The 27,739-nt window shown below is 45.1% G+C and overlaps 1 protein-coding gene and 1 long non-coding RNA gene across 6 annotated transcripts in view; one reads left to right on the forward strand and one right to left on the reverse strand.

Moving 5' to 3' along the window:
• AOAH (acyloxyacyl hydrolase) overlaps positions 1-27,739 on the reverse strand; it is an 85,005-nt gene that overhangs the window by 4,760 nt on the left and 52,506 nt on the right. Inside the window, exons 14-21 of one of the 2 annotated variants that reach the window (XM_037383770.1) lie at positions 27,637-27,719; positions 21,137-21,173; positions 20,010-20,084; positions 14,337-14,509; positions 11,573-11,631; positions 11,435-11,494; positions 9,740-9,836; positions 5,894-5,970 (exon numbers count right to left, since the gene is read on the reverse strand). In XM_037383770.1, coding sequence (XP_037239667.1) covers positions 5,894-5,970; positions 9,740-9,836; positions 11,435-11,494; positions 11,573-11,631; positions 14,337-14,509; positions 20,010-20,084; positions 21,137-21,173; positions 27,637-27,719 — 661 coding nt within the window. The remainder of the gene's footprint in view (positions 1-5,893; positions 5,971-9,739; positions 9,837-11,434; positions 11,495-11,572; positions 11,632-14,336; positions 14,510-20,009; positions 20,085-21,136; positions 21,174-27,636; positions 27,720-27,739) is intronic. The other variant, XM_037383771.1, reaches the window with a different exon arrangement.
• On the forward strand, positions 9-11,420 carry LOC119146301. Of its 4 annotated transcripts, none has more exons than XR_005103696.1 (5): positions 9-189; positions 2,681-4,373; positions 7,105-7,149; positions 9,813-9,966; positions 10,924-11,420. It is a non-coding gene; the product is annotated as an uncharacterized LOC119146301 (long non-coding RNA). The 4 variants fall into 4 exon arrangements; XR_005103694.1 differs by lacking the exon at positions 10,924-11,420 and having other exon boundaries at positions 2,681-3,824; positions 4,234-4,373; positions 9,813-10,749; XR_005103695.1 differs by lacking the exon at positions 10,924-11,420 and having other exon boundaries at positions 2,681-2,855; positions 3,651-4,373; positions 9,813-10,749.

Below are 27,739 nucleotides of genomic sequence, written 5' to 3' on the forward strand. Positions count from 1 at the left end.
AGGACAAGTAATATCACTTTCTTGTGTCTCTGTGGTGTAGTTGTTTCATGCCTCCATTTAGGGGACACCACCGTAAAGAAGACTCACCTGTATAGCCACGTGATGGACCGTAACCTCTATCTAACCAAAGAACATACCCTGTTCCAGCTGCTCGAACAAGGGAAAATCCTTCTGAACAGTAAAAATAAGGTGAGGACCCTACACCTTCAGCTTATTTGGCTTATATGGTAACTTTACTTTCAACTCTAAAACTCACTCTGACATTTATTGTAATTATAAGGTTTAACTTTTACAATGCGGTTGTTTTGGAGTTTGGGAACAGACTGGAACCTTTGGGGAATGTTTATGTGCTGTTTTTTAATTCTGTGTTTTTGGAAAAAGCTGTAGTGATGGGCCGGGAGACAAAAACTTTCTTTTATTCAGAGCTTATGTGCAAAGAGACACATTATGGAGTGGAAGCTCTTGGGCTCTGGTCCCTGGATATCTTGTTAAGCTAATAGAGGAACTGAGGCAGGGGAGAAGGGTAAGGAAGATTGTGCAATAGGGTGTTTACTCCTGGTCACAGTTTCTGATGTGACCAAAGCTGGTTATTCTGGGACACCCTGTGGCTGCCAGAGAGCTGAGACCCGTCTCAGTCAGAGTGGTCCATTCTGGCATGGAAGTCTCCAGATCTACTTCACCAGTCCCTAAGCCTTGTGTTGACTTTGACTGTCCCTGGCATATTTTTCCAGTCTGAAGTAAAACAAGAGTCTTGTTTAATATTGTGTATGTTTAAGATAACAGACTGTTCTTCATTTAGAAAGATGAAATTCTTTATTACAAGTTGTTTTAAAAAGAGTAAAATGATCTTGTCAGAGGTATATTTGATATGTTTACACTTAAGCACCCATCAGTAGAAATTAATCTGACCAGTTTCTCCATGACACTTTTGATGTCATACCCTGACCTTTTAGGGTCTCCATTAAGAGTAGCTGTTTTGGTTTTCTAACAGCGGTGACTGTATTATTATAATTAATATATATTAAATATACAGTTAATATAATTAAAATAATAATACTCAAGAAAATTTAGCAGGGTTGGTTGGTTTGCTTAAAAAACCCTACCATCTTTACATGGTGCACCCTCTTGCAAAGGTAGCCCCGGAGGTATGCTCTGCAGTGTTCAGACTGCTCTTGACTGCACTTCAAGGCATATATGCTTAGACTGCCCTAAATTCTATAGTTCCTGCTCAGACACCGTTTCAAGTGATCCTGAGGATTTCGATAATTTACTGTGGGTAAGTCATGCAGCAGAGAAAGGTTAATGATTCTAGAAATCACTTCTCTTACAGATCTTTATTAAATTCCAAAGCCACTATGCTTTGAGACCTGCTGCAATTCATATGGGTTTTGCAATTAATGTTTAGTGAAGATGACAATGCCTAAGCAAGCTAATTTTTTAAAGGAAATATAAGCCATTCCTCATAGCACTCTGGGTGACTGTGGCTGGGAGGTAGCTGTGTTATTTCGGTAGCTTCTGGCTATCTGTTTTCCCCTTCTGCACCAAACTGGCGATGGGCATGCTTCTCAGCAAAGTGTAAATACCCAACTGATCTGATATGCGTCACTTCAGCTTTTTCTCTTTTTTTTTTTTTCTGGCTGGAATGTGCTTTGCTATGACTTAAGGAAAAAAAAGGGAGAAGCTAATCATGCTCAAGCTGTGCTTTCCTGCCAGTACATAATCATTAAGAATATTCCGAGCATCTCAGGTTCCAGTTTGTGATGCTCAGGGCTTTCGTGTTCTCCCTGGTAAGTTCATAAAAGCAAGAAATTAAGCCGTTTATGCAGGATCCTGTTGAAATGCATGGCCCTGTCATCCAAACAAAGCAATGAGCTGTTCTAGAGAGAAATTATGTCTTTGAAGCCATCTGGCATTCATGGGGATTTGCAGTGAGATTTTGTAGTAAGGAAGAGATGCTGAAGAAAATCCCTGGGCTCCCTCTATAGTCAATGGGAAAAGAAAGACTTCTTCCAAGGATAATCAAGCTGGACTTTGGGGTATGTTGTCTCAAAGTCAGCTCTAGAGGGAACCTAAGAGGACTGAGGGATGTACTTTGATTTTAGGTGGTAAAAGTAAACGGTGTGAATTTCTTTCACCTATGGCCTGAGCTGGGTGTTTTGGAAAAAAAACCCTCATAGAGCCACATGTTGGCTTTGAAACTTAAGAGTAATGCAGTTACCCTAAGAATTAGTGTTTTGTTTGCAGCCTTCTGTTTTGTAACTTAACAAAAACATGCAAGAAACCCCCCTTCCCCACCAAAAATATTTCACTAAGAGAATGTGGTTCTGGGCCTGGCTAAACAAATGGGCACTTGGTGTTTATCCCTTCTTTCAAGGGTTTTTAAATATAAAACACTGCCTGGAGTGGGGACTATAGGGACTAGTTGCTCCCGCCTGAGTGTCCTAACCTAGCTTTTTCCAACCATGGGAGACCAGAATAGCTGTAATGGGACAGGGGAGTGTTGCCTCTTTCCATGTTTTCTTTTCCTTCTTGCAATGATCAGTACACAAGCCTCAGAAACGTTCCATTCCCTCCCACATCCCTGCTGCACGGCTGGACCACTGGACCACCAGATAGACATGCTGATACCTGCTTCTGCCATGTTTATGCCAATAGATTTTTATTTTTTTTTTAAATTAAGGTGACAACAGATAAATGGCAGGTGAAATGCAGGGGCTGACATCAGACACGGGCTCATCCTGCCCACTGCTGTACCATAACAACGAGGGACTGTGGTACACTTCCAGCTCATCCTTGGCAGAGAGGGGCACTGCGGTTCTTGTATGCCAGACTCCAAAGTTTCTCCACATCTGAAGGTAAGAACTGAAATGTTTATGCCTGCCTTGGAGTGCTGCTCAATTCAAAAAGTTGTGAGTATTTGTCAAGTGCTTTGAGATCTTCAGAGAAAAAATTCAGTAGAAATGCCGAGGCTAGGTCTTCTCTCTTGTATTTATTTGTCAGCTGGAATGTGCGGTGTGGGGAATGGCTGCAGAGACTGAAGTAAGAGCCCTCATTCACTTGATGAGCTGCACAGCATCAGTCCTCTCCTGCTAGGCAGCTCTACATGGCATGATAGCTGTACCTGCCCAGAGGCATTCACCTTGGTAGAAAGTAAAACTTTAAATAAAACTAGTACGAGGAATAAGTGAATTGTTTATCATCTCTCTCAAGCGTACTGTTAAATATCACTCTTTGCTCACACTTCCTCTTCTTTTTATTGAGAGCCACTCTTTCAGAGCAGAGTGCTACGTCTCAGTCCAAATAGTGGTATGTTGATAACAGACTTCTCTATACTAGAAGGAAAAGAAAAATGGATTTAAAGAGTGGATGTTTGGATAAGGCTAATTAATAAATCCTAGAAGGGCAATAACTCACTTGAAGTGAGACATATCTACAGCTGGCACCTTGACTGTAAGGGAAAATGTACCTATAAAAGCATTAACGTCATCCTAAGAGCAGGAGGGGGAGATCATAACCACTGCAGGATGCCAGGTCCAGCGGGAGTGAAATATGGCAGCGCTTGGCTGGATCCTGCAGCTCGGCACTCCGGGGGCTGTGTGTGGGTTTGCAGCTGCCCTTCAATGCCCTTTTGTAATTTTCTTTCGGCTTAGGCAGGATTCCTTTTAAGATAAATATTTGCTGCCTTCACCTCTGCGCTACCTTCCAGCTGCTGGTGGGATACAGGCTGTGGGCAAGAGCCTGGATGAAAAGCTGTGACCTAGCGAGCCTGGCTCCCACGGTGGGCTGTTGCTGGGGGTTATAAGAAGCCTCAGGCCAGCCTCAGGGTAAGACATAAAAATAGCGCAAAGATCTTTTCTTCTTCACTCCAGACTCTTCCTATTGCACAGTTTCCCCAGATGGCAGGGTTGGGAATGGGGTTCGTTTCATCGCTGTTCTCACTCTCATTTCATTTGCCAAGTTTTCTCTAATTGCTTCCTTGCAAAAGGGCTGCAGCAAAAAATCCAGACACACTTTCTCCACGTCCCCAGGCTGTGAGTTCATACTTTCACGCATCCATCTCCTGGTACTGTGTGTTAGCCAGGCAGGAATTTATGCCCCGGAGTCCCTCTTCGAACAGGAGGCTCTTTCGACATGGCAAGGCTAAGCAAGCCACTGTATTGCTCCAGCTGACCAGCATGGGTGTAAAAGATAGAAACTAAAGCATGTGTTTTGCCTTTGGACTTCCCCCTGCAGGTGTGCTGTGGCTCAACGGACAGCACAGTCAATGGGGAAGCTGCTGAAATGTTGGAATCCATCAGTACTTGCAGTGCATGCCATCAGAGAGTTTCTCCATGGACAGTTCTTTCTCAACACGCAAGACAGCAGCGCATCAGGTTATTTGGTGATGGGGGTGTGGGATTGAATATATGCAGGGTGTTAGCTCGCAATATAAAGCCAGTCCATACATTCACCCTGTGCATTTGAGCAGGGGGAGCTGCCAAGTGGCTGGGCAGCGTGGTGGGGTTCGCTTGCATGGCTTGGTCATACCGGGGTGGACGAGAGCTCATAGCCAGGAGTGTGAGGAAGGCAGCGGTGCCCTAGACAGCAGCTTTCTCCAAACTGTTCTTGCCGTGGCACAGAGCTAGTACCATGCACCACAAAAACGTCACTGAGGAACATCACTCCTCCTCCCAGCCACTGCCCAGACCTGTGCCCCTGGGCAGGACAGGGATGTTGGAAGTGCAGCCAGCTGCTTGGAGCGCATTTCCTTCATAGCAGCAGGCAGCAAGAAACTTCTGGACCCATTGCTAAGTATATGGGATGGCGAGCAGCCGCTGCTGCTGCCAGAGCCCTCTGGCAGAGGAGGGGGGAAATCAGCTCTGCTGGTGCTGTCCATCTCGTCCACCTCTTGCAATTTGTCCCCTCGAAATTTAGCCCAGCTTAATTCTTGCTCTGAAGCGTCAAGATTGAAAAGCATGGGAAGCAGGAGTGGTCTTATTTTGGGGGGACCTGCCCACTGCTCTGTGTTGACTTGGCGGCTGGGGATGACCGTACTGTGGCCGGCAGAGCCCTGGCCAGGCTGTGCCTGCTGGTGCAAGCCATGGCTGCTACAGGCTGCGCATGGGATTTCAGCTCACACGCAGCTTTTCTCAGGGTGGTATGGGGAAGACTGGCTGCTGCTCTGCTTTGCATATGTGTTTGAAATCTGCAGCTAGTGTATAGAAAACCAGTTGGCTTTGTTTGTAGCTGATTGCAAACATGTTCTCTCCATGCGTTTTACAGAGTTAGAAAAAAACTGCTTTGAAATTAATGTGGTGGGAACCAGGCAACCTCACACTAGGTTACCGAACCCAAGCAAGGACTTAGAGAACAGCTGCTTCTCCTTCCCTTTCATTTATTTCTGAGTGTAAACCTTCCCCTGCTACCTGTCCTTGGAGGCCAGGCAAGTGGGAGAAAACTTCATAACATGTAGCTGCAAAGCATGAAGCAATTTAAGTGTATGGCTTCAAAAGGAAAGCTTTGTTCTGGGTTGTGACGGGGAAACCCGTGGCCTCGGAGGGGACCTCTCAGGTCCTCGCAGTGCTGTATCACTGCCCTGACCCTGCAAAACTTCTGCAGGTGTTTGACCAGGTGGGTAGCCAGCCTATGTGGCAAGGGTCTGTTTTTGTGGCTGAAGACTTGTTTGGCCACTGTACTGGGCAGTGAGTGAAAGAAAGCAGCAGAAGATCTTGCAGGAGTTAAAAAGCAGCCAGCTGACACGGAGATGTCTGCTCTGGGGCTAAAGCCATCCTCTCTTTCAGAAGAGAAATCCCCCAAACCTGCATCCCTGCGGTGTGCTGACCGGGTGTCTGGAGCAGCAATGGGCGCTGGCATCCCGCCTGCTCCAACCCATCTCCGGGGGCTGGATTTTTACCTGGCTGGGGTGGAAGCCATCGACTGGTTCAATCAGCTGCCAGGGCTCACCTCCCATCTTGTGCCACTCCTCTGCCGCTGCAAATAATGTAAATAGAGGGGTTATCACCAGTGAGCACGTAGGTACCCGCCCGGAGAGGTACCCCTCTCTACCTCAAAGCACTGCTGGTATTTTTAAGCAGACCACAGCTCTGCATGAAGATTATGATAATTCATATAAAGTTGTCAGAGCCAATATTGTGTACAATCCCCTCTCCTCAGGGCAGTATTTAAGCCTTTATTGTTAATTTTTTTCTCTGCAATATTTATGCAAGGAAGCGCTTTGAACATAAATAATCGTAAAGCAATTCACTTTCCCTCCCAACTAAGATGGATGCTGTAGCGAGGAAAGCTGTAAATTATTTAATACTGATTTAATACTTTTGCATTTCCCATTTTAGTTGCATCTTCAGCAGTGAAAAAAAAAAAAAAAGAGGTAAAGAAAACAGTGCCTTTTAGAGAAAGAGATGGTAACATAATATTCACATGGGCTGATGTCTGCAGGAATAGACTGTCATTTTCAGTTACTTCTCTTCTGAGCGGTCTTTTTCAACTCCAACAAAATAACCTTTTGAATTACATAGGCATGACATTCAATGCAAATGATGCTGTGCTGTAAGCCCCAGAGCCATTAGAGAAGTAAAAAGCTCTCTCTCTTCAAAAGGGCGGTGGAGTGATCAAACATGGGACTCATGGATGTGGCATTAACAGACTGTAAATTCAATAATTTCTTTTATAATGACAGACTAAGAATTCTTAATAGCATTATGCAAGCATCCTGTCAGGAGGGAAATGTTCCCCGTTCAAGCACCACAGTTCTGACCTAGACTCACTGTTGTTGGCTGGACCCTGGCTATCGTGTCAAAAAGTGATGTCTGGGTCCCCGTGCTAACTTAGTACTCACAGAAGGGCGATATTCCTGCTTTGACTATAGAAACATACCCGAGATGCTTGAGTCAACACCCCAAGTCACCTGTTTCAAGACACAGGGCTTGAAGCTCTGTTTCAAAGTTGCAGTGCGTTGGGCACAACACATACTCACCTTAGCTTACACCACGGAGTGCAAATATAGATGCACAGAGTGAGCTTGCCTAACTCTTCATGTATGATGTTATATGCTGAGTATAAGGCTGATTATTGTGTTTTAATTTGTGGTTGTGTTTTCATTTGTAGAAGGACTACTATTCCGGTGCCAGAAACAACAAAGGAGCAAGATAGGTAAGGTTTATATCAAGATAGATGAATTTAGACCATTATACTTGACCTTCAAGAATCCTAGAGCAGTTGAACAAATACCCACCAACTGAGTATGTCCAGACTTTGTCTTAAAAATGCCTGTTGCCTTGGCTAGACTAGACTAGAGCTTGCTCCCATCCACACCAAGAAAAAGCCAAAACAAACAACCCCTATCCTATTTATTGCACTGCTTTGTAAAGGAATCGCGAAGTTCTTCAGCCAAAGGCAACGCTGGAGCTTGAATACCCCTCTAAACCTAGAATAAATGCTAGTGTACTCAAATTTTACCCTAAGAAAGCTGGGAGCTGCTGTGTGTATATATGCCCAGGCCAGCCTGAAATCAATGTACTCATCAGAGTGCGCAACCACTGCTAAATATTTGATGTCTGGAGAGTTTAGAGGAGGATTTATGCTTGCTTCAGAAACACCAGAAAAGTAGGTCAGCAGCCTTAGCTGGCTTTTGAGCACACTGATGAACTGACAGCTTTCTTGATGGCAAGCTCAAATTGTTGGCTCCAGGGCTGCAGGAAACTTTGCAAAGTGTCTTTCAGAGCTGGTGTTTGTATGTGCATGTGTGATTTTGTTTACCTCATTTATTTAACACGATGTAATCAAGAACAGCAAATTATATTAAGCTGTTTCTTTTCGTGAAAGCAAATAAATTACCTAAAGTTAGTCATTTAACTTATTAAAGTAATTTGCCTACCCAGCAGGTAGTTTGTTCCAAATCCTAATGACTTGTGAAATATTAAGAAGCTGAGGCAAAAGCCACAAAGAGATGTGGACATCCTGAAACTCTGTGCTATGATATTTGACAGTGGAGCCCACCTCTCTGAGATACTTTTGGACAGAAAGGCTCCCTCTCCCGTCCTCCCTTCTTTACCTCCTCCTCAGTATGGTCTGTGTGAGGCCCAGAACCAGCTGCCTGAATCGGATCACGTAGGATAAAATAAGTTCATGAATTTTGATAGGATTTGGCTGCGACATGAGATTTTTGCAATAATCTTAGGTGCCTCAGCAGCTTTGTGCTTCCAAGGACAGCCAGGCACTGAAGAGGAGAGATGTTAGAGATGTACACTTTAAAGTACTGCCAGGGTGCTTCTGCCCCTTCGTGGCTTTGCTGTTAGCTATCTGCGTGCTGGGATTTAAATACAGTCCCCAGGCAAAATTTTATCAAGGAGGAGCAACACAGAACTACCTCTTTATGTGACTATAAAAGTAAGGAAATACAGATCAGGGTTTTTTCCCCAGTTGTTATACACTATTTTTGGAACATAAAAATTCCTGCTATCTGGGAGGGCCCACAAGTGGCTGAGGGATGGGGATGGTCCACCCCGGGGAAGAGCCTGCAGGGAGCGGATGAGGACGGGGCCAATCTCTTCACAGCAGCACCCAGAGGGAGGGGGAGAGACAGTGGGCATAAGCTGAAACATGGCAGGTTCAGCCTGGATACAGGGTAAAAGCTGTTTTCCTACTTTTCCATCACCTTCTAACTACTTGACTATGTTGCCCACCTCAGTCATGATCACAGCATGCTGATCCTTTTTTGGAAAAGAAAGAGCGAGTGTGTTTCTCCTTGCGATGGAGCTGGGCTGGTGATGGGTGGTGCCTCAAGCTGGACTCAGGCACATCTTGTGAGGGAAGGGGAGCTGAGAGGGATCCAGGAACCTGTCCCAAGACTCCCAAGGACACTGTCCACTCATGCTCATGAGGAAATATTTCCAGTTCTTTTTTTTTTTTTGTGTGTGTGAGTGTGTGAGTGTGTGTGAGAGAGAGAGAGAGTTGCAGAAGGAAGTGACTTAGGTAAAGTGCTTACCTAATGTCACTTAAGGTCAGAGAAGGATGAGTTTTGTAGCCACTTCAAGTCAAAAGTTACAGCCACATGAAGGTGCTTCCTGGGAAAAGCACTTCTACTTTCAAAACCAGTGAGTTAAGAGAAGACGGCTTATTCAGGCAGGAAAAGTGGCTGAGAAAAGTTCACCTTCCTGAGGCACTGCTCATCCCGGAGGAGGCAGTATGAGGCCTGGGCAGTGATGTAGTGAACTACAGTTCATGAAAACTACCTTCCCCATTGCAGATATGCCATCTCTAGCCTAGACGATCTGCTTATAAAAGCAATGATCAAAAATAAACTCAAATCTTATGGACCGAGATAGGTTTGAGATTTCTTTGTTTCTTCATCAATCTGAGAAACTGCAGTGGACCAGCAGGAAGCATTTTTAGCTGCCATCCCTGTCACCTCGCCACCAACACCCACTGCCACCCAAGTGCAAATAGTCGGGTCGCTGTGCACCAGGGTGGTGGGTGCCGGTGGCTGGGAGCAGCGAGGCAGCTGTGGTCCCAAGGCTGGTGGTGGGGTCTTGTCTCGGCAGAGGTCTGCGGTTACCCCAACCAGGGAAGCTGGAGATGGTCTTAAGGGTCCCCCTTTGGCCCCAGCCCTGACAGCAGGGTCACCTCGGCTGGCTGGCTATGCCACCCTTCTCCCAGTACAGAGCTAAAACATAAAGAGAGTGTTAGCTGCCCAGCACGTGACTAAATGCTGCATGAAACAGACAAGGAAAAAACAACTTACTTTGTCTCAGTGGGAAATCCATGTAGAAAATATCAAAGTTGGCAAATTTCTCAGATCTCGCTATTTCTTTCAGGACGTTGGAAAGTTGTAAAGCTCTCTGCAAAAATCAAGCAATTGAATGATGAGTCATTGAGGCTCACGCTGTTTTGCGTGGATTCAGCTTTTGTCACCAATGCGCTGTCAGGAATTTGAAAGCTAATGTTGCCCTTTTAGCTGGGGAAAAGGAGGTGAGATGGGATTCTGCATCATAACATAGTCTCGCATGAGCGCCAGCAGCCTTGGGGCTACCCAGCTCACCATGTAATATGTCACTGCAGGTTGCACGGAGGCCTCAGCTGACATAATATGTTTAATACAGCACATGGTTATTTTATTGTGGATGACTTTGAGTAGTGTCTTTATGCCTATATAAATGTTCTGAATTTCTTGGGTTTGGAGGCCTCTTGATGAGTGGCAGCCCAGTCATTTTCATGCTGCTTAAAGAAAACTGAAACTTTCCTACAGGAAAAATGTTCTCCTTTCCCATTATCCTTCCCATTACTGTGTTACGGATGCTAACGTTTATCTATTCAGATCAAATTCTGCCCCTACTTTCAGCAGACTCAATTACCTCCATTGAGTGTCTACTAACTGATATATCCTGTGTGATTTCTACAGCTGTAACAGAGATCGGAATCTCCTAAATATTTAAATCATGCAGTTTGGATAATAACATAGACAATTAGTTTCAGACAGGGGCTCACAAAGAAGATTAATTCATACCCCGCAGACATACGCATTGTTCATGGACAGAAGTTACGGGTACTGTATGTTCTGTATTGTTGGTACGAATATATAAGATGCAATCCTGCAAAGATTTAGGAAAGCGCTTAAGTGCCTTCTCTGAAGTCAAGGGGGACAGGACATAAAATGAAACACGTATGTAAGCCTTGGTAAAATTAAGGCCGTATTTTTTGTTTAGTGAATGCAAACATTAATATGACTATAAACAGAGATGACATCTTTGACAATATTTGGTTACTGTCTCTTTTATGTGCCTGCGGCGGGTGGTGGTGGGATTAAAAATCAGCTTGTACCATAAGGGAATAAGTGGCTGATATTATGTGACATTCATTTCTGCAGCCAGATTTTTAGGGTGAGTTTTAAGACATCTCTGTTCTGTCTTTTCCCATTCCTGCACTCAGCCTGGATGCTCCTTGGTCACACCATCTGGCGATTAAGTCCACAGAAATGTGTCTGAGGAAGATTAGCACAAATCCCAAATGAAGACAGGGTAAGGCTCTTGCTCTCAAGGTCTGTTCCAACTGCCAGCGAAATCTATGCAGTTGGCTTTTCATACTCACAGCTACTTGATTTGCAAGCTTTCTCTTTCTTTTCAGGTACATTTTCTCCTTAAAGAACATGAACCTGAATGGTTTTGTCTCAGGGAGATCACATCCCCTGAGAATAAATTTGGGCAGCTGAGAGGCTGGAAAGGGAATACATTTATGAATTCCATGCTGCTTCCCAGAGCCTGACAGCATTGGGAAGGACGGCTACGTGGGTGCGGATGTTTCTGCATCTTACCTCCACGTTTGGAAAAGTGTGCTGACACTTTGTCTTTGAGATATTAGGCTTATATCCTCAGACACAGGGACAAACTGGAAGAGTGTCTGTGCAAGAGGGTGGTCCCGCTGCAGCCTCATCGAGACTTACCTCGGAGGTCAAATTCCTGAGGGTCTCATTGGGGGTCAGCCAGCCGCTGCAGGGGCTCACCTGGGCAGGCACGAGGAGCAGGGTTAGCAGCACGCCAAGAGGAAAGGGGAGCTGGTAAGCTACAGCCAGCCACCTTACCTGGAGACAGTCGAGGAAAGAATAAAGTTGACTGTACGTGACATCCCTGTTCAATTGCCCTGCAAAGCACAGAGAGGGAAACGTCACATGTCTGATGGCCAAATGTAATTTTGTTTTGCAGGTCTGTGTTCCCATGCATTAGACCCCCCTCCCCAGGAGCCCCAACTGCCCCCTGGTAATCCTTCCACCACCAGAGCCAGGGTGCAACAGAGGTGGCACCGATGCACCCTTCCTGCTAAGGCGCCCGTGTCCCTACAGCACGCAGGGCTACTTTCGCTTCTCCTGCATCTCCCTCTGGCCTTTTACGGGTGATTCGTCTCACACATGGGTTTAGTTATCACAGCCTGCCCCAACCTCTGAAGTGCGTGACTGATATTTTATCCATTAACGTGTCCCTCGCTCTCCAAAGGCAGAGGTTGCAACGCTGGAGGGAAGATTGAAGATGCCTGTATATACTCTGAGTTTCACATTTACCTCGGAGAGGTTAGCCTTAAAAGGGAGGAACAATTTTGCTGTCATGGAGGAGAGTGGTTATGCTTGTGTGGGTGAGCAAATTCAAACATGAAGTCAAAAACCCAGCTGACATTCCCTAAAATTCAATGCACTATGCAATAGCCTGGCTTGCCAAGGAAACCACTCATTTCATTATGTTTTTACTTCCTTAGCAGCGACAACCAAGATGGAAATTAGATGGCCGCTCAGTTCTCTGAGTTTGTAGTGTACTGATGATTCCATCAGGCCTCGCTGTTTTTGCAGCGCTGATTTTATTGTTGTTTTGGGAACTCTCCCAAGTGAAATGGGCTCCTCAGGATGCCTCGCAGCAGCTCCCTGATCTAGATGTGAATCCTGCGTGTCTCACAGCCACCCATCACCCAGCAGCAGTATCAGCTGCCTGGGCAGCGACAAATGGGGAACTCAAAGATCTAGTGTCCCTCCTGGATAGTGGGATATCCCAGACCCATGTAGCCTGAAAGCATCAGGCCCTGGGATGGGCTGTCGAGGGGACCAGGGACTCGGCAGAAAGCCAGACCAACGTCTGGTCACGCCTGACTGGCAGCCAAGTGGGGAAGCCTGCTTGCAACCTATCGGAGGATCTGCCAGAAGTGATCTCTTGCTGCAAAATGTGTTGTTTAGGATTAATTGGGTCCCTCCAAGGCAAATCAGCCCCTCTGGAAAATTTCCAACTTGTCATATAGCTGATCACTCCCGATTTGGCTTGTGCCAAAAAACTCTACGTGTTCTCTCTGATAATTAGATATCCAGTAGAGGAACCATCCCTGTGATAAGCGTGCACTCAAGGAAAGAAATGTGTTTGTGTGGCTAAAAAATAATTATGACAAGCTCCCCCTGCCCTGAAAGGGACAAGATTTTTCTTTACTTTTTCTGCTTTCATTGGTAGCAGTATAGTGCTTATTAGAGAAAAATGTAACCGGGTATCAGGAATAGAAATTAAGACCTCAGGCTTCCTGAGAAGAGTTGAGTACTTTTTGAGGGGCAAAATAACCCAGAGTAGATTGCGCAGAAGCTGTGGGGATACTGGCAATGATTGGGGAACCCTGGGGAAACCACAGCACAGAGTTTGCTGAAAGCTTTAGTACCCAGTGGTTGCCAAAATCATCTGAAGCTGTGATCGACCATTCTAACTATGTGTTTTAACTTCTCTCTCTCTTTGCTGATGGGCACAAAGATGACAACAACTTCCCACTTGCTCAGATGCAAAAGAGATTCCCTTATCTAATACAAATAAGAACATGCTTTAGGTCTAAAATTTGGCAGCAGAATGTCCACAATTGTTCCTTGTATATATACTTGACTGACTTCAGCTGTTTGCATAAAACCTTTCTTTGCTACCTGCATAAAGTATTTCACGTTCTTTATCCACTGCCGGGTGGTATGAACTTGTAGATAAGGGGTTCTGCAACCAACGTCCAAGCTTCTTCACCCCACAACATCCCACATCCCCAGCGAAATCAGAGGCATAGCTGTCAGACTCACCAAGGATGGACGTCACACACCATTGCATGTGAATGCAGCTCCCTGTGATGACATTCCTCCCCACTGCTTGGCACAGGATGAAGCCAAGGAGCAAGTGGTCCATCAGTGGTCACACATACAGTTTCATGCATGCTCTGAGATTACAGGCTCCCAAAGGCAGCCTCCAAATCTCTGAGAACACTGCCTGAAAGTACTTACGGCAACTGGAGTCTGAGGGAATGCCCCAAAACATGCCTGCACGTGGTGTGAAGTTTCAGTCATCACACCTGTAGGTGGCATAGGAGGTGGCAGGCACCCAGTGCCGGCAGAAAATTTATTTCTCTAATATCTAACCAGTCTTTCACAATCCCCTGACTTAAACCTTCTGTCCTGATCCACATCCAGTTTTACCAAGACATCCACCAGTCAGTGAGTGGAGGTGTTCACCAAATGTCCAGCTCCACCTGTAACAGCAACCAGGATGAAGTGCAAGCCGGCCAGCCACAATGTTTGGCCAAGGCTGAGGCAGAACAGCTTGTTTCCACATCTACAACATGTGCTGAGCCTGATTTGGAGCTGAGTGGGTCTGGCTAGAGGGGCAACCAGGCAGGATGGTAAACTGGCTCTCCTACTTCTACTGCACAGCCAATATCTGTCTCATATTTCTCAGATTTACTCCACTTTATCAGGTTTTCTTGAAATTGTCAATGGAGTAATACATTATTTAGGGAGAGAAGACAACACAAGCAGGCAGGTAACCAGGAGGAGCCCCACAATACCTCATATTTACCTAGAGGATGGTATCGGTCATGCAGGTTATCCCAGAGAAAGCGGCCATCTACCAAGCCTGTCAAAATCACATGGCTGCCGTTTGGAAGACGGGAGTCCAGGTATCGCAGAGCTTGCATCACGTTGGAGAGCATTTCTTTGGGTGTAGTCATGTGAGCCAGCGTGTCACGGTTCCTGCAGAAAAAGAGGGTGCCAAGAGGACATTGTGTTCAGGTAATAATGTGCCCCCAAAAAGGCACCTGAACCAGCTGCATTTTCTTCTTTGCTGCTCTTTCACATTAAGTTAGCTAAGTAAAACCTTATAAAAATGTTGCCATTTCTTTTAGTCTTTCAGTGTTATTGCTAAAATCAGAAACGATACAGAAACCTCCCTCAGTGCAACCCTTGTCCCTGCTATAAACAGACAGGTGCATCCCTTTTTTAGAGTGGCCTCCTGTTGTGGGTTAGCCCTGGTGGGCAGCTAAGCATCACACAGACATTTGTGTGCTTCTCCCTCACCCCTGGTGAGTGAGAAAGGGCAAGAGAAAAGGAAGAGCAAAAGCAAGAAAACTTGGAGGTCAAGATAAAAAAAAAGTTATTGTTCAATAAGCAAGGGAGAAGTAGAAGAAGAGAGAAAGCAAGCAAAAGAAGTAACACAAAGGCAACAACTCATCACCTCCCATAACGAGACCAATGCCCAGCCAGTTCCTGAGCAAAAGATGGCCAATGCCCCTGAAATCCCTTCCTCTCCCTTTTTGTTCCTGAGCATGACATTGCTTGGCATGGACTACCTCTTCGGTCAGTTTGGGTCATCTGTCCCCTCCCAAGCTCTTGCATTTTTCTGTAAAAGCCACAGGGGTGGGGGGTGGGGATGTGGAATACTGAAGCTGAAATAGAATTTAACTTACATAAGAAAAACAAACAAGCAAAACCACCCCAGGCTGCCTAGAGAACACTGCTTTAGTTATGTTATTAAAACAACCACTTATTACAGAAAAACCATCCACCAGCTCTCTGCCTGAGAGCCATCGCCACGCTCTCATGGTGCACAGGTCCATAACAGGGGCTATAAGCAAGCAGGTGAACACAGCCCCAAGAAGGCTGTCCCATCCCAGTAAGAGAGGATCCACAGGTCTCTGGCATGGAGGAGACCCCAGCTCCACAAGGCCCTGCTCCGGCAACATCTAGAAGGCAAAGGGGAGCCAGCTCTGGGTAAAAGCCTCTTGTTGTCCAGAGATGCCCCATTGCCCTCTCTCAGAGTGACGAGTCAGTGGGATGGAAATAAGGATGCTTCCACAAACCCCAGGCAGCTCCAGGGTTCCCTGGCCCTCCCCGGGACACAAGGAGCAGAGCGTTTAAGTCCTGAAGTTGCTTTTTTTGAATTGGGAAAGACAATAAAGACATGCATTTTGCAGCATAAGCTCTAAAAAGAGCCCCCAGAAATAGCAGCAAGGACACCATAGCCAGGATTTGGAGCACATCAATGTGTGGACCATGCACCTTGGGAAGCAGGCTCTTGTGACAGTTTCGGGCCTGCCTTGGTGGTGCAGCTCAGCTGGACCAAGGTGGTCAAAGAGAAAGCCTCAACACCCACCGAGGAGGTGATCTCCTTGCTCAAGAAAAAAGACGGGGGATGTCCTTCCAAGTAGCGCATGAGGTTGTACTAATGTCCATCCTTATGGCTTTAGTGGCTCCCATCTCTCTCATGGGCTGGTAGGAAAGTGGTAGGAAGCCAGGAGGATCCATCCAGGTCCTTTCCATTGGAAAGGCCTTTAATCTCTTTCACGGCGTCCCAGGGGTAAGAGAAGGGCAAACTCGATGCTTGCAGCGCCAGGTGAGCTTCTGGGGAATCAGGTAGGCTTTCTTGTCAACGAACGCTGTGGAAGCAGGAGCTTTCAAAAGCATTGCTCTTCTGTCTTGAAGCATTAGAAATGTTTGTGGTGGGTGCCGAGTCCCATGTGGGAGAACCACTTTCCCTGGCAAGGATTTGGGATTCTTCAGTGGGCTGTGTTTTGCACACAAAATAATAATTAGATGAGTTCCCTAGGCCCAGAAATTTGTCTTAATGCAGTACGTGCTGCTGAAGCGTTTGAGACTCTCTGGTTAAGTAGAACTGAAAAACAGCATTAAGATTCAGGTTATCCTTGCGACAGCCATCCAAACAAGGCAGTTTTGTGATAAGACTGGTTTTCCCCTTAAATTACATCATTTTGCCTACAGGTGTTGCAGCACTTGATTTCAAAATACCGCTCTGATGTAAGTCCTCTGCCTCAAGTAAACATGTCAGTGTGAGCCAAAATTAATACGACATTCATAACTCTGCTTTCTCTTGTCATTCTCCGCTGAAGTCATGCAGATATTTCAGGGCATTTCTTCACATTTCTTTTCTGTGCAAGGCTAGGAAATTAACACTCCCTGTCCCCCTAGAATACACAAATACACAGTAATATCCTTGGATGCGCACACAGCTCCCGGGATGCCCTAACACCACGGGTACCCTAGCTGTTCACACACATAACACAGACGGACCAGACAGCCTCGTGCAATGTGTGCAAAGCTTCTCCAGAGAGAAAAGCTTCTTTTGGCCACACAGACCTCCTTCAGTCCCTTGTGACAGGGTCTGACATAGTCCAAACACAGTTCTCCGCCCTCCTTCTGCATAGAGTTCATGGGCCTGGCCTGCCACACCCTGCGGGGCAGCGACTGCCCCCTCCCCATGACCCCAGCCCAAATAAATATCCCCCCCAGCCAATGTTTCAGCCATACATCTATCTGCTTTCCAGCCACATGCTGTTACATGCCCAGGGTTTTGGCTACTGGCATAGGTGGCCAGCTGGCAAGCAAGCACACCACATGCACACACTGACACATGCCACATGCATGTCCATGCAGGGTTGGAGCTGCAGTGCAGGAGTTCAGCTCCAGCACGCTGCAGAGGGCTGGTATGCCCAGGACAAAGGAGCTAGAGGTATTTCAGGCTCACATGCTACTTTTAGGGCCAGAGGGGTGCAGCAGTATTTTGGTATTGGTAGCCTTGGATGCCAGTGCTGTTTCATACAGGTTCCCTCCCGGCAGCTGCCTGCTCACCCCACTTTGCTGCTGTCACCTCTCTGTTGCTGATGTCATAACTGCAAAGCTGGGAAAGAGAGGCTGGAGAAATAGTGCCTTAGCCCAGGCTCAACTAATACATGCAATAATTGTACAGTATTTGAAACGGCTGGTGCTCATTATTTTCTTGTCTGATTTTTTTTGTTCTAGGTCTGTGTGTCCCACATTGTGTCCCAAATTTACACCTCAGTGGGCTGAGAGATACCATTGCCATCTGTCCTTATTTTTCTAACCCCTCTGTTTGGACACCACAGTGTGGAGACTACTGGGAACATGTAACACAGGCTGCCAATTTCATTATCTTTCTCCTCTACAAACATCCATATTACTCATTGCCCCACTCTTCACATGGGATGAAATACTGGCATTTTAACAATGCTTTGGCTAAGAGCTGCGTCTCCAGTGTGCTCAGCACACCACTCTTTTGAAGGTAAAATACAGGATAAGGCCAGAAAGGCTCTATTACTACAGTTTAAAGCTGTCCTTGAAGAGGTTTTTATTTGTCAAACTCTAGATTTGAGGTCAAGCCCATCGGATGCTCTGCATCCTCCGTAACCTCTGTGGTTACATCAGAGCCAGGGCAGCTACATACAATGACTGGACACTGAAAAAAATCTCTCTCTGCTGTACTTCCCACTCAGTGGAAACAGCATGTTGCTACAGAAGCTGAAGCATCTTCCCTTGCTGCAGTCACAGGGGTCGCTAGAGCCTGATAGCCTCTTGTGATGCTGCAAATGTTTTGGAAGAAAACAGACACTAGAGAGAATTTGGGCAGACAAAAGTGTCTCTGCCAGGTAATGGATGCTGGGATAAAAAGACAGCAGAGTTCCAAGTAATAAATACTGTTTTGAAATATACAAATGGGCGAGGCAAGACCAAAATGGTTTAAATTTGTGAAAAAATTCTTTTTGCTTCAGGCAAGACTAGAAAACAGAGTTAGAGACAGGGGAAGTGAAAAGAATAACCTGCAGAATGAGGAATAAAACAAAGGAAAAAGAGGTGCTTTTAGCAAAGTCAGTGAAACAGCAGAATTCAAATATATGTGCAACAGATCCTGAGCCAAGCCTGGGAGAAGACACCTCAAAAGTCCCTGTGGCAGGGGCCACAGAGTTCAGCAAAGGTGCTATTTGGGGAGGGGCTCATCATTCTGGGGGTGGTCGTAATGATACCTCCATAAGCTTCTCAATAATCAGATGCCCAGGACAGTCTGGTCAGCAAGTAGCAGGAGCTCTGTGACTGCTTTTCCCACTCAGTCAAAGGGTGGTGGCATTACTTTTGGGGATTTGTGCATCCTTCCCAAGGAAAGAGGATGGTGCTGAGGGCAGATTTGGCAGTTCTGGGCAGGGGTGAGATGCCAAGGATGAAGGTTTCATGGGAGGTTATTTCTTCATGCGGCCCGCACATGACCAGGGAGCTGGTGGTGCCAGGGAAAGGCCTGAAAGGTGGCCCCTGAGGTCCCACTTCTGCTGTGTGAGCCCACTTCTGAGGGCTCTCAAGCACCACAGTGGCAGGGAAAGCCCTGCCTGGCCTTTGGCCGTGGCTTCTGGAGTGCAACACCTGGTGTGTGAAGTTGCAACCCAAGCACTTGCTGCTAAGCAAAGTTTTAGGATACCAAACCCAGGATATTTTAATGGCAAAGCCTGACAGCCTGTGTAGTAGCTCCAATTTCATTATACAACCTGCGGGTGGGACTTTTCAAAAGCTTTAGAAGGAGACTTAGCTGAGACTGTGTCATTGATTAAAAAGAGTGTTTTGAAAGTCTCTGCCTAAGTCAGATTTATTTCTTCCACTTAAAAGAAAACCTGAAGATTCATCATGGTGAAAATAATGTTACACTAACAGCACTCGGACCACCTGCAAAATCAAGACCGTGGTACAGATGTGCTGTGCATTGGCCTGGCAGCAAGGTGTTTTCTGCCTTCTCACTACTGGAAAGAAGAGAAGCATCCAACTAGTGACCTCTTAGTGACCCTGCGAACATTGCTAATGGATAATGCCAGAACTATTAGTTTTGAAAGCTTCAGTTCATTCACCTGCTGAGCTCGTGACGCGAGTAAAGCCAAAAAGACAAAACACCTTGTCAGGAGAGCACAGCAAAGACTGCAGGCAGCGCACAGTACAGGCAGGGTGAAAATAGACCTCGACAGGGGACGGTGTTGTCATTCCTCAGAAAAGGTAAACCAGTCACGCTTTCCCTCCTGACAGGAGGTGACACACTGGGCAAGACAGATATACATGCTTTTAAACTCTTTTTTTCCCCTCCTGTTGTTGTTATACCTCATTTCATCTGCTAAGTTAGAAATACTCTACTTCAGACATACCGTTTGTCACTTCATCACTGGCTTGTAAAAGAAAGAAAGAAAGACAAGCTCCAAATGAGGACTGGTAGGTGGCTATGACAAATACAGATAAGGCAACAACCAGTATTTGCAGCAGAAAAGTAAGAATGAAGCACAGACCAATAGCAAAGAAAAATGCCATCATGGGGAAGCGCAAAGTAATGGAACATGAATGTCCAAGCAGCCAGCAGTACTCTAAAGAAGCCAAATTTATGTTACTGTAAATATGAATTAAGTTTACACCTTACCCGTTGCAGACATCATTCCCAATCGTAGCGTAGATAACTATGGCCGGATTGTCCAGCATCTGGTTTCTGGCCAAGCTAAAAGAAAAATACACAGTTCTATTAATGGGGAAATTCGTTTTCAATGTCTGAATCACAAACACGCACTACACTTGCATGAGATCACATTTGGATTTGCTTTGGCCAATGCTCAGATGACTACTTTACTTTTAGAAGAGGGATTTTTTTGTTTGGGTTTTTTTTTGTTTGTTTGTTTGGGTTTTTTTCACTATAGTTTTGCATTTTAGTAAAGTTTCTTAAATATAGGGGGTTTTACTTCTCCATTTTGCCCCTCATGGACTTGTCTTGCCCACTGTTTTTCCTGCTGGATTTATATCTTTTTTGTATTATTCAGAAGAAAAATCAAGCAGTTTCATTTTGGGGCAAAGACATAAATCAAGATGGGAAGTTTTTAATCAGAGATGGGAGAGGAAGACTACGTTGGCTAACAATTAGGTTTATGTAGGTAGGATGAGGCTCAGGATCAAATCGGGATTTGAAGATCAGTGCTAGAGGGCAAGGATTCATTACTGCATTTTCCAGAGAAAAGAACAATAAATCCCTTAGGATGTGAATTGTATCAGCATGAAGCAAACTAAATCAAACCCCAACTGCCCCACAGCCCACCCAAATTTGCCTGAACAGGAGAGCTGCTGCCTCTCACTGCCCAGTAGCTACTCAGTCGTATCCATATGGAGATAACACATGGACCGGCCCATGTCTACCTACATTGGTACAGATTAGGAGTAACACACCTAGGAGACATGAAGCACAGATTTAGGGAAAGGCGTAGTCTTGTCCCTAAAATAATTTGAAATCCTGGCTTAATGTTGGCTTCACTGGGCCGAGATCAAGACCCTGGAGACAGTGACATCCATACTTTAGAACAGTTTTTCTTCTGTTGATAAATATTTATACTACAGAAGAAACAGCCAGTGCTTCAGAGCACTGTGGCCAAGGGAAACTGTTTTTTTAGGGTACTTGTGGATAATGCATTCCTTACAGTACTTTGCTTGTTTCTTTTGAAGAAGTAGGACCTCAGCAATGCTTCTGTATCCCCAGCCAGCATTTTAATCCCGTTGAACACTCACCTTTTTATTAAATAGAGGAGGTTTCCTGAAGAACCACCTGATCACATGTAGTTGGAATAAGAGAAATAGTACAACATCACTGTAGTGACAAACAAAATGAAGTGCAAAACCTAACTTCATCGTATATTTCCTCAAATGTATAAACATTAAAAGTAAAAATGGAACAACAAGTCGTCTCTGTAACCTTCTCGAGTGCCAGCATTAGGAAGTAAGGCTACATCTACCTGAGTCCCACACTTTAAGGGACTCAGGAAATCAAATACTTTTAAGTGCTGCGTTGTTTGGTTCTGGCTTTTAATCCAGATCTAGCAGCTTCTTCCCATCTGTTGAACATAGTAGTCTCTTGTAAACCAGCCAACCTGACTTGTCAACAGTCGATCTACTTTTAACTTTCCCTATAAATTGCAAAGGGAACTGTTCTCACTCTTCTGAGAGAGCAAGCGTCTCACAGCTATACCATGTTGGGACTGATTCAGGTCCTAAACATAGGCACCAAATACCATTTTTGACATCCCAGAGTATCCAAGACACCTGCAGCAGCGCTGGCAGATACATCACAGGATGCCTGAGGGATTGTGCACTTCTGGAAAGGCAGCTGGAGGTGGGAAAGATACTGTAAAGCATCTTAAATAGCACTAGACACCAGCGTTTGGGTGTCTGCATTGCTCTCCCCATGAGTGGCAGACTTACAAAAAGTAGTATTAGGCCAGCTGCACCCCTCCTGAGAAGCTTTGCATTTCAATGGCAAGGCAGCCAAACGGTTGGATGCAAATCTTTCTTCCTCCCGCAAAAGAGCTAGCTACACCTAAGCATCTGTGAGTGCCTATGATCTTTCATTTATGTCTTGAATGAGAAAAGCATTCCCAATTAGGAAAGCTTTTATGCATAAAACTTGCTAGCAGGTCTTTAAAGGCTGTGCGCACACAAATCAAACTCCATCACCTGCAGTGTAAAAGTGATAGCAAACGAGAAGCCAAAAAAGGCTTTATGCTTTAAGATGAGACTAGGACTGTGACTGCAAGAAGCTCACCTCACAGTAACGTACAGAAACATAAACTTCAGAGAAGCAGACCCGACAGGTTGTACTTGCTTATATTTTTCAGTATTTTCACTCTCCTCTTTTTTTTACTCCTTTTCCCCTTGTACCACATTCCCTCTATTCTTCACTCAGCTCTTCCCTCTTCCCTGGTCTCTTTCTTCTCCTCTTCTGCATTGTGCTTCTGAAGTTTGCTTTGAGGAGCAAATCCTGTCTTCCCTGCAGCTCGTGGGGGCAAACTTGTGGACAGAACATCATTAAATCCCTGCTGGATTGGTATAGAGGAAAGATCTAAGAGATAAGCCCTAAGGTAGCAATAATACACTGCATTTTAATAGCGATGCTTTTGTTATTATCACTCACAGTGATGCCAACCGCATATATCAAGAAATCCTTTATGTTTTAAATAATCCAGTTCTTCCAAGCTAAAACCGAATATATCTGTCTGCTGCTTCTCTCCTGAGGGCTGCTGGTCCATTCAAAATCCAGTCCTTCTGTTGAGAAGCTCTTTTCAGCAGAATAAGAGCCCCACAAAATCCTTAGAAAATAAGGCTTGGAACATAGCTACTGCCAGTTGATTTTTTCTGTTTAATAGCCCCTCTTTTAGCTAGAGTTCGACACCCCTCTGTTAAGCCATTCTGCTGCCTGGCTTCCTGGACTGGGGCTGCAGTTCCAGCACAAATAAACCATTGGGATCTCTAGAAATTAGAAAGGTATTTACAGAAAAGTAAGAAGCTGTTCTCGGGTATGTATTACCTCCACAAGCGTAGGTAGTTATAAGCAGCTCTGTAGAGAGCATTAGCACAATTACAGAATAAGTAAAAACATCAAGACAATGAAGGGATTTTTTTAGAAAACTGTTTCGATGGGTAAATTGAGTTTTCGAGGAAGTTTTTGTGGTACGGGATGCAATCTGTGTTGAAAACATTCAAGAGAGAGAAAGAGATAGGGCAGAGCAGTTACCCTTATACTGTTGAATATCCTGTCGGCTATTCCTGGATCTCTCCTGCCCCTCTCTCTGTTGCTTTCCAAACATTTTCAGACCAGTGGGGTGTTTTTTTTGTTTTGGTTTGGTTGAGGAGTCAGGGTTGTGTTTGTTTCTGCTTGTGAGCAACCCCAAATTTCATAAACCTTGGAATACTTGAGCTGCAGTTCTTGATTTTCTTGCTCTTAGACCTTTTGTGGCTGACAGGGAGCAGCACTAACATGCACTGAAAGAGTGCCAAAAATGCTGTGTGGACAAGAACGGCTTCCAATCTTTTGCTCTCAAATTGTAAAAGCAATTTGAAATGTAATGGTGCAAAGAAAAAACTCTGGTTTTCCCAAAATGAACTCCAGGTGGACTAGAAATTCCAAGACAGACAAAGGAAAAAAAAATAATTCTTAACTGAATTTGAAGCCAATTGAGATGCCTGGTGTTTGATGGCTCGATGTAAACATGGCCTAATTTTTCTGGTCAAAGGCAAGAATCCTAAGAGACAGAGCAGACTACATATGACAAAGGAATATACAATATCTGTGTTTTCAAACAGCATACATTATCTAAGTATGTAATGGAAAACACGGATGATAATCGCAAGATTGTTCTGTAATTATTTAGAAATTCTGAGGGCATTCGCTTTCCCCATGTTTATCTAATGAGTTCTTGGTATATTTTAACAACACATTTTACTACCAGGATGCTTCTATCAGAACAAGGGATCTTCAACAAGGGCTAGAAAACATTTAGAAGAACTTTCTAACTCCACGTGTTCATGCCCAGCTATCCACACCTGAGGATCCCACTCACCCAGCCAAAAACCAGAAGTAGCACATGGCCTACAACCCTGTGTGAAGCTGCTGGAAGGCAAGACCCCAAAACCCCACCAAAAACAATGAACCAATAAAAATTCCCTATAGAAAACTGTTCAGCAAACTATTTTGATGGAAAGCATTAAATCAGATTGTGAGCTGCTTGTTGTGCACCCCCAAGCTGAAGGCAGTAACAGTGGCCTTCAGAACAGATTTCTTACAAATTATTAACCTGTATCTCATATACCAAGTGTCTTGTGGGTGCCTGGTGAGCAAAGCTGGGTCACCCAAAATGAACATCGGCAATTCTGATGTGAATATATTCATGGGCCATGGGTAAGATACACGGAGAGCTGAGGGGCACCCTCCCTGGCCCTGGCTGAGCACCCTACCCCACAGCCAGCTGCAGAGGAAGGCAGGGTCCACCATCTCCAGGGAATAATGGGATTTTTCAAGAAAGGGAAGGCAGAAATCCTGCTAGCACGGAGGTTGACTTCCTCCAGGCTGAAGATGCATGTCCTGAGAAAGGCAATGAAGGAAAGTCTCTCCGTGGTGAACCCTGACACATGCTAGTGCTTCTGTAGGGATGCTGGAGACAAGCATCACTTTTGGTCCCCCTGCCGGCTTGTCATCCCTGGGCTCTGGCTCTCAGCTGCACACCTCCCCTGTCAGAACCGCATCTCGTGTCTTGTCCTCTCATTGCATATATGTGGGGCTGCGAAGCATCATTTTCAGAGGCAGGTTAAGTTTTCCCAGGTGGGGCTAGGTCAGATTGGTGGGCAGCTTTTTGCTTTACTGACACTGGAAGTGGCCATTTAAATCCTCCCATTCGGGGAAAATGCTATGCCAAAGAGACAGTAAAAGCAAGCCTTTACAATGTGGTGCCAGTGCAATGATTAAGAGAAGATACTGAGGGAAGATATCCTGGGATTTTTCCATCACTTGTAATTTTTCCCTTTTTTAAATTTCTTTCTCAATTTTCTTCAGTCTTTTGACCTGATACAGCCTCACCTCCTTTTATATCCTGCAGGCGTCTGTAGTGTAAGTGGAAAGAAGATACGTGGAGAGAAAAAAGGACGATGCACACAGTGAGTTTTGGGTTTTTTAAGCCTCTGAGGGAATCAGCAAAAAGGAAGAGCAGAAAGTGTAACCCATATTACTGTAAAGAGAGTAGAACAAGGTAATAGGTGTTGGGTACTGAGGTGAACTGGATATAAAATTAGAAGAACCATTGACACCTAGTCATCCGTTAACCATCTAGTTTGGCCTTTTTTTTTTGTTCTCTCACCAGAAAGCGCATCTGGAGGACTGCAATAATGGGAGCCACCAACTGCAGTGCCCTGTGACTTACAGATGAGAAAGTCAGAAGCACCCGACCCATGACACCAAACACATTGTAAAACACTTATGCAGAAGACCAAAAGCCTCAGGAGCAGCACATGTGGCACAGGAAGGAGGAAGGCATATGAAAGGCACTGCCAGTGGAATTGGTGCTGGCACCAGAAAGCAATATTTTAGGCAAAAATGTCCACCTGAGCCTGGAAGTGCTCCTGCCATCACGCTACCTGTCTGTGCAACTTCTGCCTGGTAAGATCTCTGTCTGCCAGAGGTGAGGGGCTGAGGCAGACCCTTTCTGATCCTAAATGTCACTGGAATTCCCAGGCATTTAACAAGTTTGTAAGTAGCATTAGGGGCAGCAGTGCTCTTGACTTGCAGCTGACATGACTCCTCCGTTGGACAGGAAAAGCGTCTCATAAAGCCAAATTATCTACTCAAGGAGGATAAATTTTCCCAAGCTCCTGCAGCCAGTCTTTTGAAGCATGACAATTAATTAAATACAATAGAAACACAATTTGATAATCACAGAATAATCAAGTATCTTTTAAACCTGCTGTTGGGGACATCACCTAATCCAACACACAAAAGCTAACATCATAAATCTTCGTTTCTAAAACAGGTTAATGTCATCCCTTCATACAATCCTTTTGACAAATCAAACCGTCTTGAAACAACTCACGGTTTCTTTTTTGCCCCTACTCCTCCACTTTGAGGGCTATTCTAGGTTTTCACCCCTTGATAGTAACTTTTTCTTTTCTTTAATTTCCATTCCCAACAGAGGGATTAATGAAAACTCATGCTCTTGTATGAGAACGATCCTTTAGTTGAAACCATTCTTCCCACTCTGTGGTGTTTATGTCTCGAAAGGATTCAAAACCATAATCCCTTTTAGTTTTTGCTTTGCTCAATTGCCAAGGTGTCTTAACAACCCTTTAGAAGACTCTATTGCCCTGATTGTCCCCAAAGCCCTTCTCTGTATCCCAACCAAAGTCGGTCCTCTCTAGGCAAAGGAGACCAAATTCTGAGATCTCTATCAGTGGTTTATGTGAGGAAGGACTGTCTCCTTGTTTTCAGAGAAAATGCCATGCATGATGCCTCTTGCAACCTCCTTAGTCTCTTTCCAGCTCTATCCTGCACTCCTGGCTGTTCCTTGAAATTTCTCTTTGCACCCTAATGCCTTCCCTCCACCATCTCTGGCCAATGAGCCACTGGTTTACAGACAAGAGTCTCCTCATTAGCTCTGACATGCACATCTTGTACAATTGCCTTTGCTGTAATTGCTGTCACTGCTGTTCCCAAGCTTATCTAAATTATTCCTGTGTAAGGATGTGACCCGCTTCAATACGGTTAATACTTTGTAGCTTTGCATCATTCACAGATGCCATCAAGCATGCACCTTGGTCTTTGCTCTAAGGTCACCACTCCAAATGTTAAGCAGTGTTAGCATCAGGAGAGATGCATGAGGGACATGGTTCCTCTCTCAAACCCACTGCTCTTCCCTGCTTAGCTGGTTCTCTACCCACCTCTTATTCCTTGTATTAATCTTCCTCTTCTTCACTGTACACAAACATTTCCTGTGAGGTACCATGCAAGACACTTAATTCTACGGGGGTGAGGTGTGCTGCATATACCCTTGGCAACACAGGATGTTATTTCATAGAAAGAACTGTTAAGCCAGCCTCACAAAATTAATTAATCGGTTAAAACTTAACAGTGTTTTGTTGCAATTTTGTATCCTTGATTACTCCTTTAAAATCTGCTCTAATAGCACATTAAGATACCTGCTGGTCTTCAGCTCCAAAGGATGTCACAGGATGACATGGACACCCTTGCTATGAGACTGATGACCGTGTTGTGCCCTGACTGCCTGCTGGTGTGGCAGCCCTGTGAGTCCCCTGTGCTACCATGGGTTGCAGCGTGGGGCCCTCCTGGCATCCCTCTGTGGGAGTGCAGAGCAGGGGGGGACCATGCCACAGCCTCCAGAGGAGATGGAGGGCACAGTTTTTAGATCTACCACTACTACTGACATCGCCCTAAATCCCTGCTTTTGGCCATGGCCAACCCCCTCCCCCGCTCCCCAGAGTTACAGCGGGGTACATTGATTTTTAGCCCAGTGGAAATTATTAGTGCATGGATAAAAGTGATCAAGCCATACACCTCCCTTCCCAGAACCAGAAGAAGAGACGCCAATTAAATAAGCGCTGTTCTCTATTCTTCCTTAAGAAATGCATGCAATTAGGAAGGGGTTTCTCTTTGTTTTTGAAAGATGTTAATTAATGCAACATTAAGTATCAGACTTGTAAGGTTAAAAAAAAGTGAAAAAAACTTAACATACCATTTTGGGAAATGTTCTGTAAGTCTCTGTGATTACAGCGATTTCTCCTGCGTAAACGTAGATACAGAGAGTCTGTCCAGCCTCTGAGATAAATTGAGAAAAT

The sequence above is a fragment of the Falco rusticolus genome, chromosome 4 (assembly GCF_015220075.1).
Source record: "Falco rusticolus isolate bFalRus1 chromosome 4, bFalRus1.pri, whole genome shotgun sequence".
Taxonomy (NCBI): Eukaryota; Metazoa; Chordata; class Aves; order Falconiformes; family Falconidae; genus Falco; species Falco rusticolus.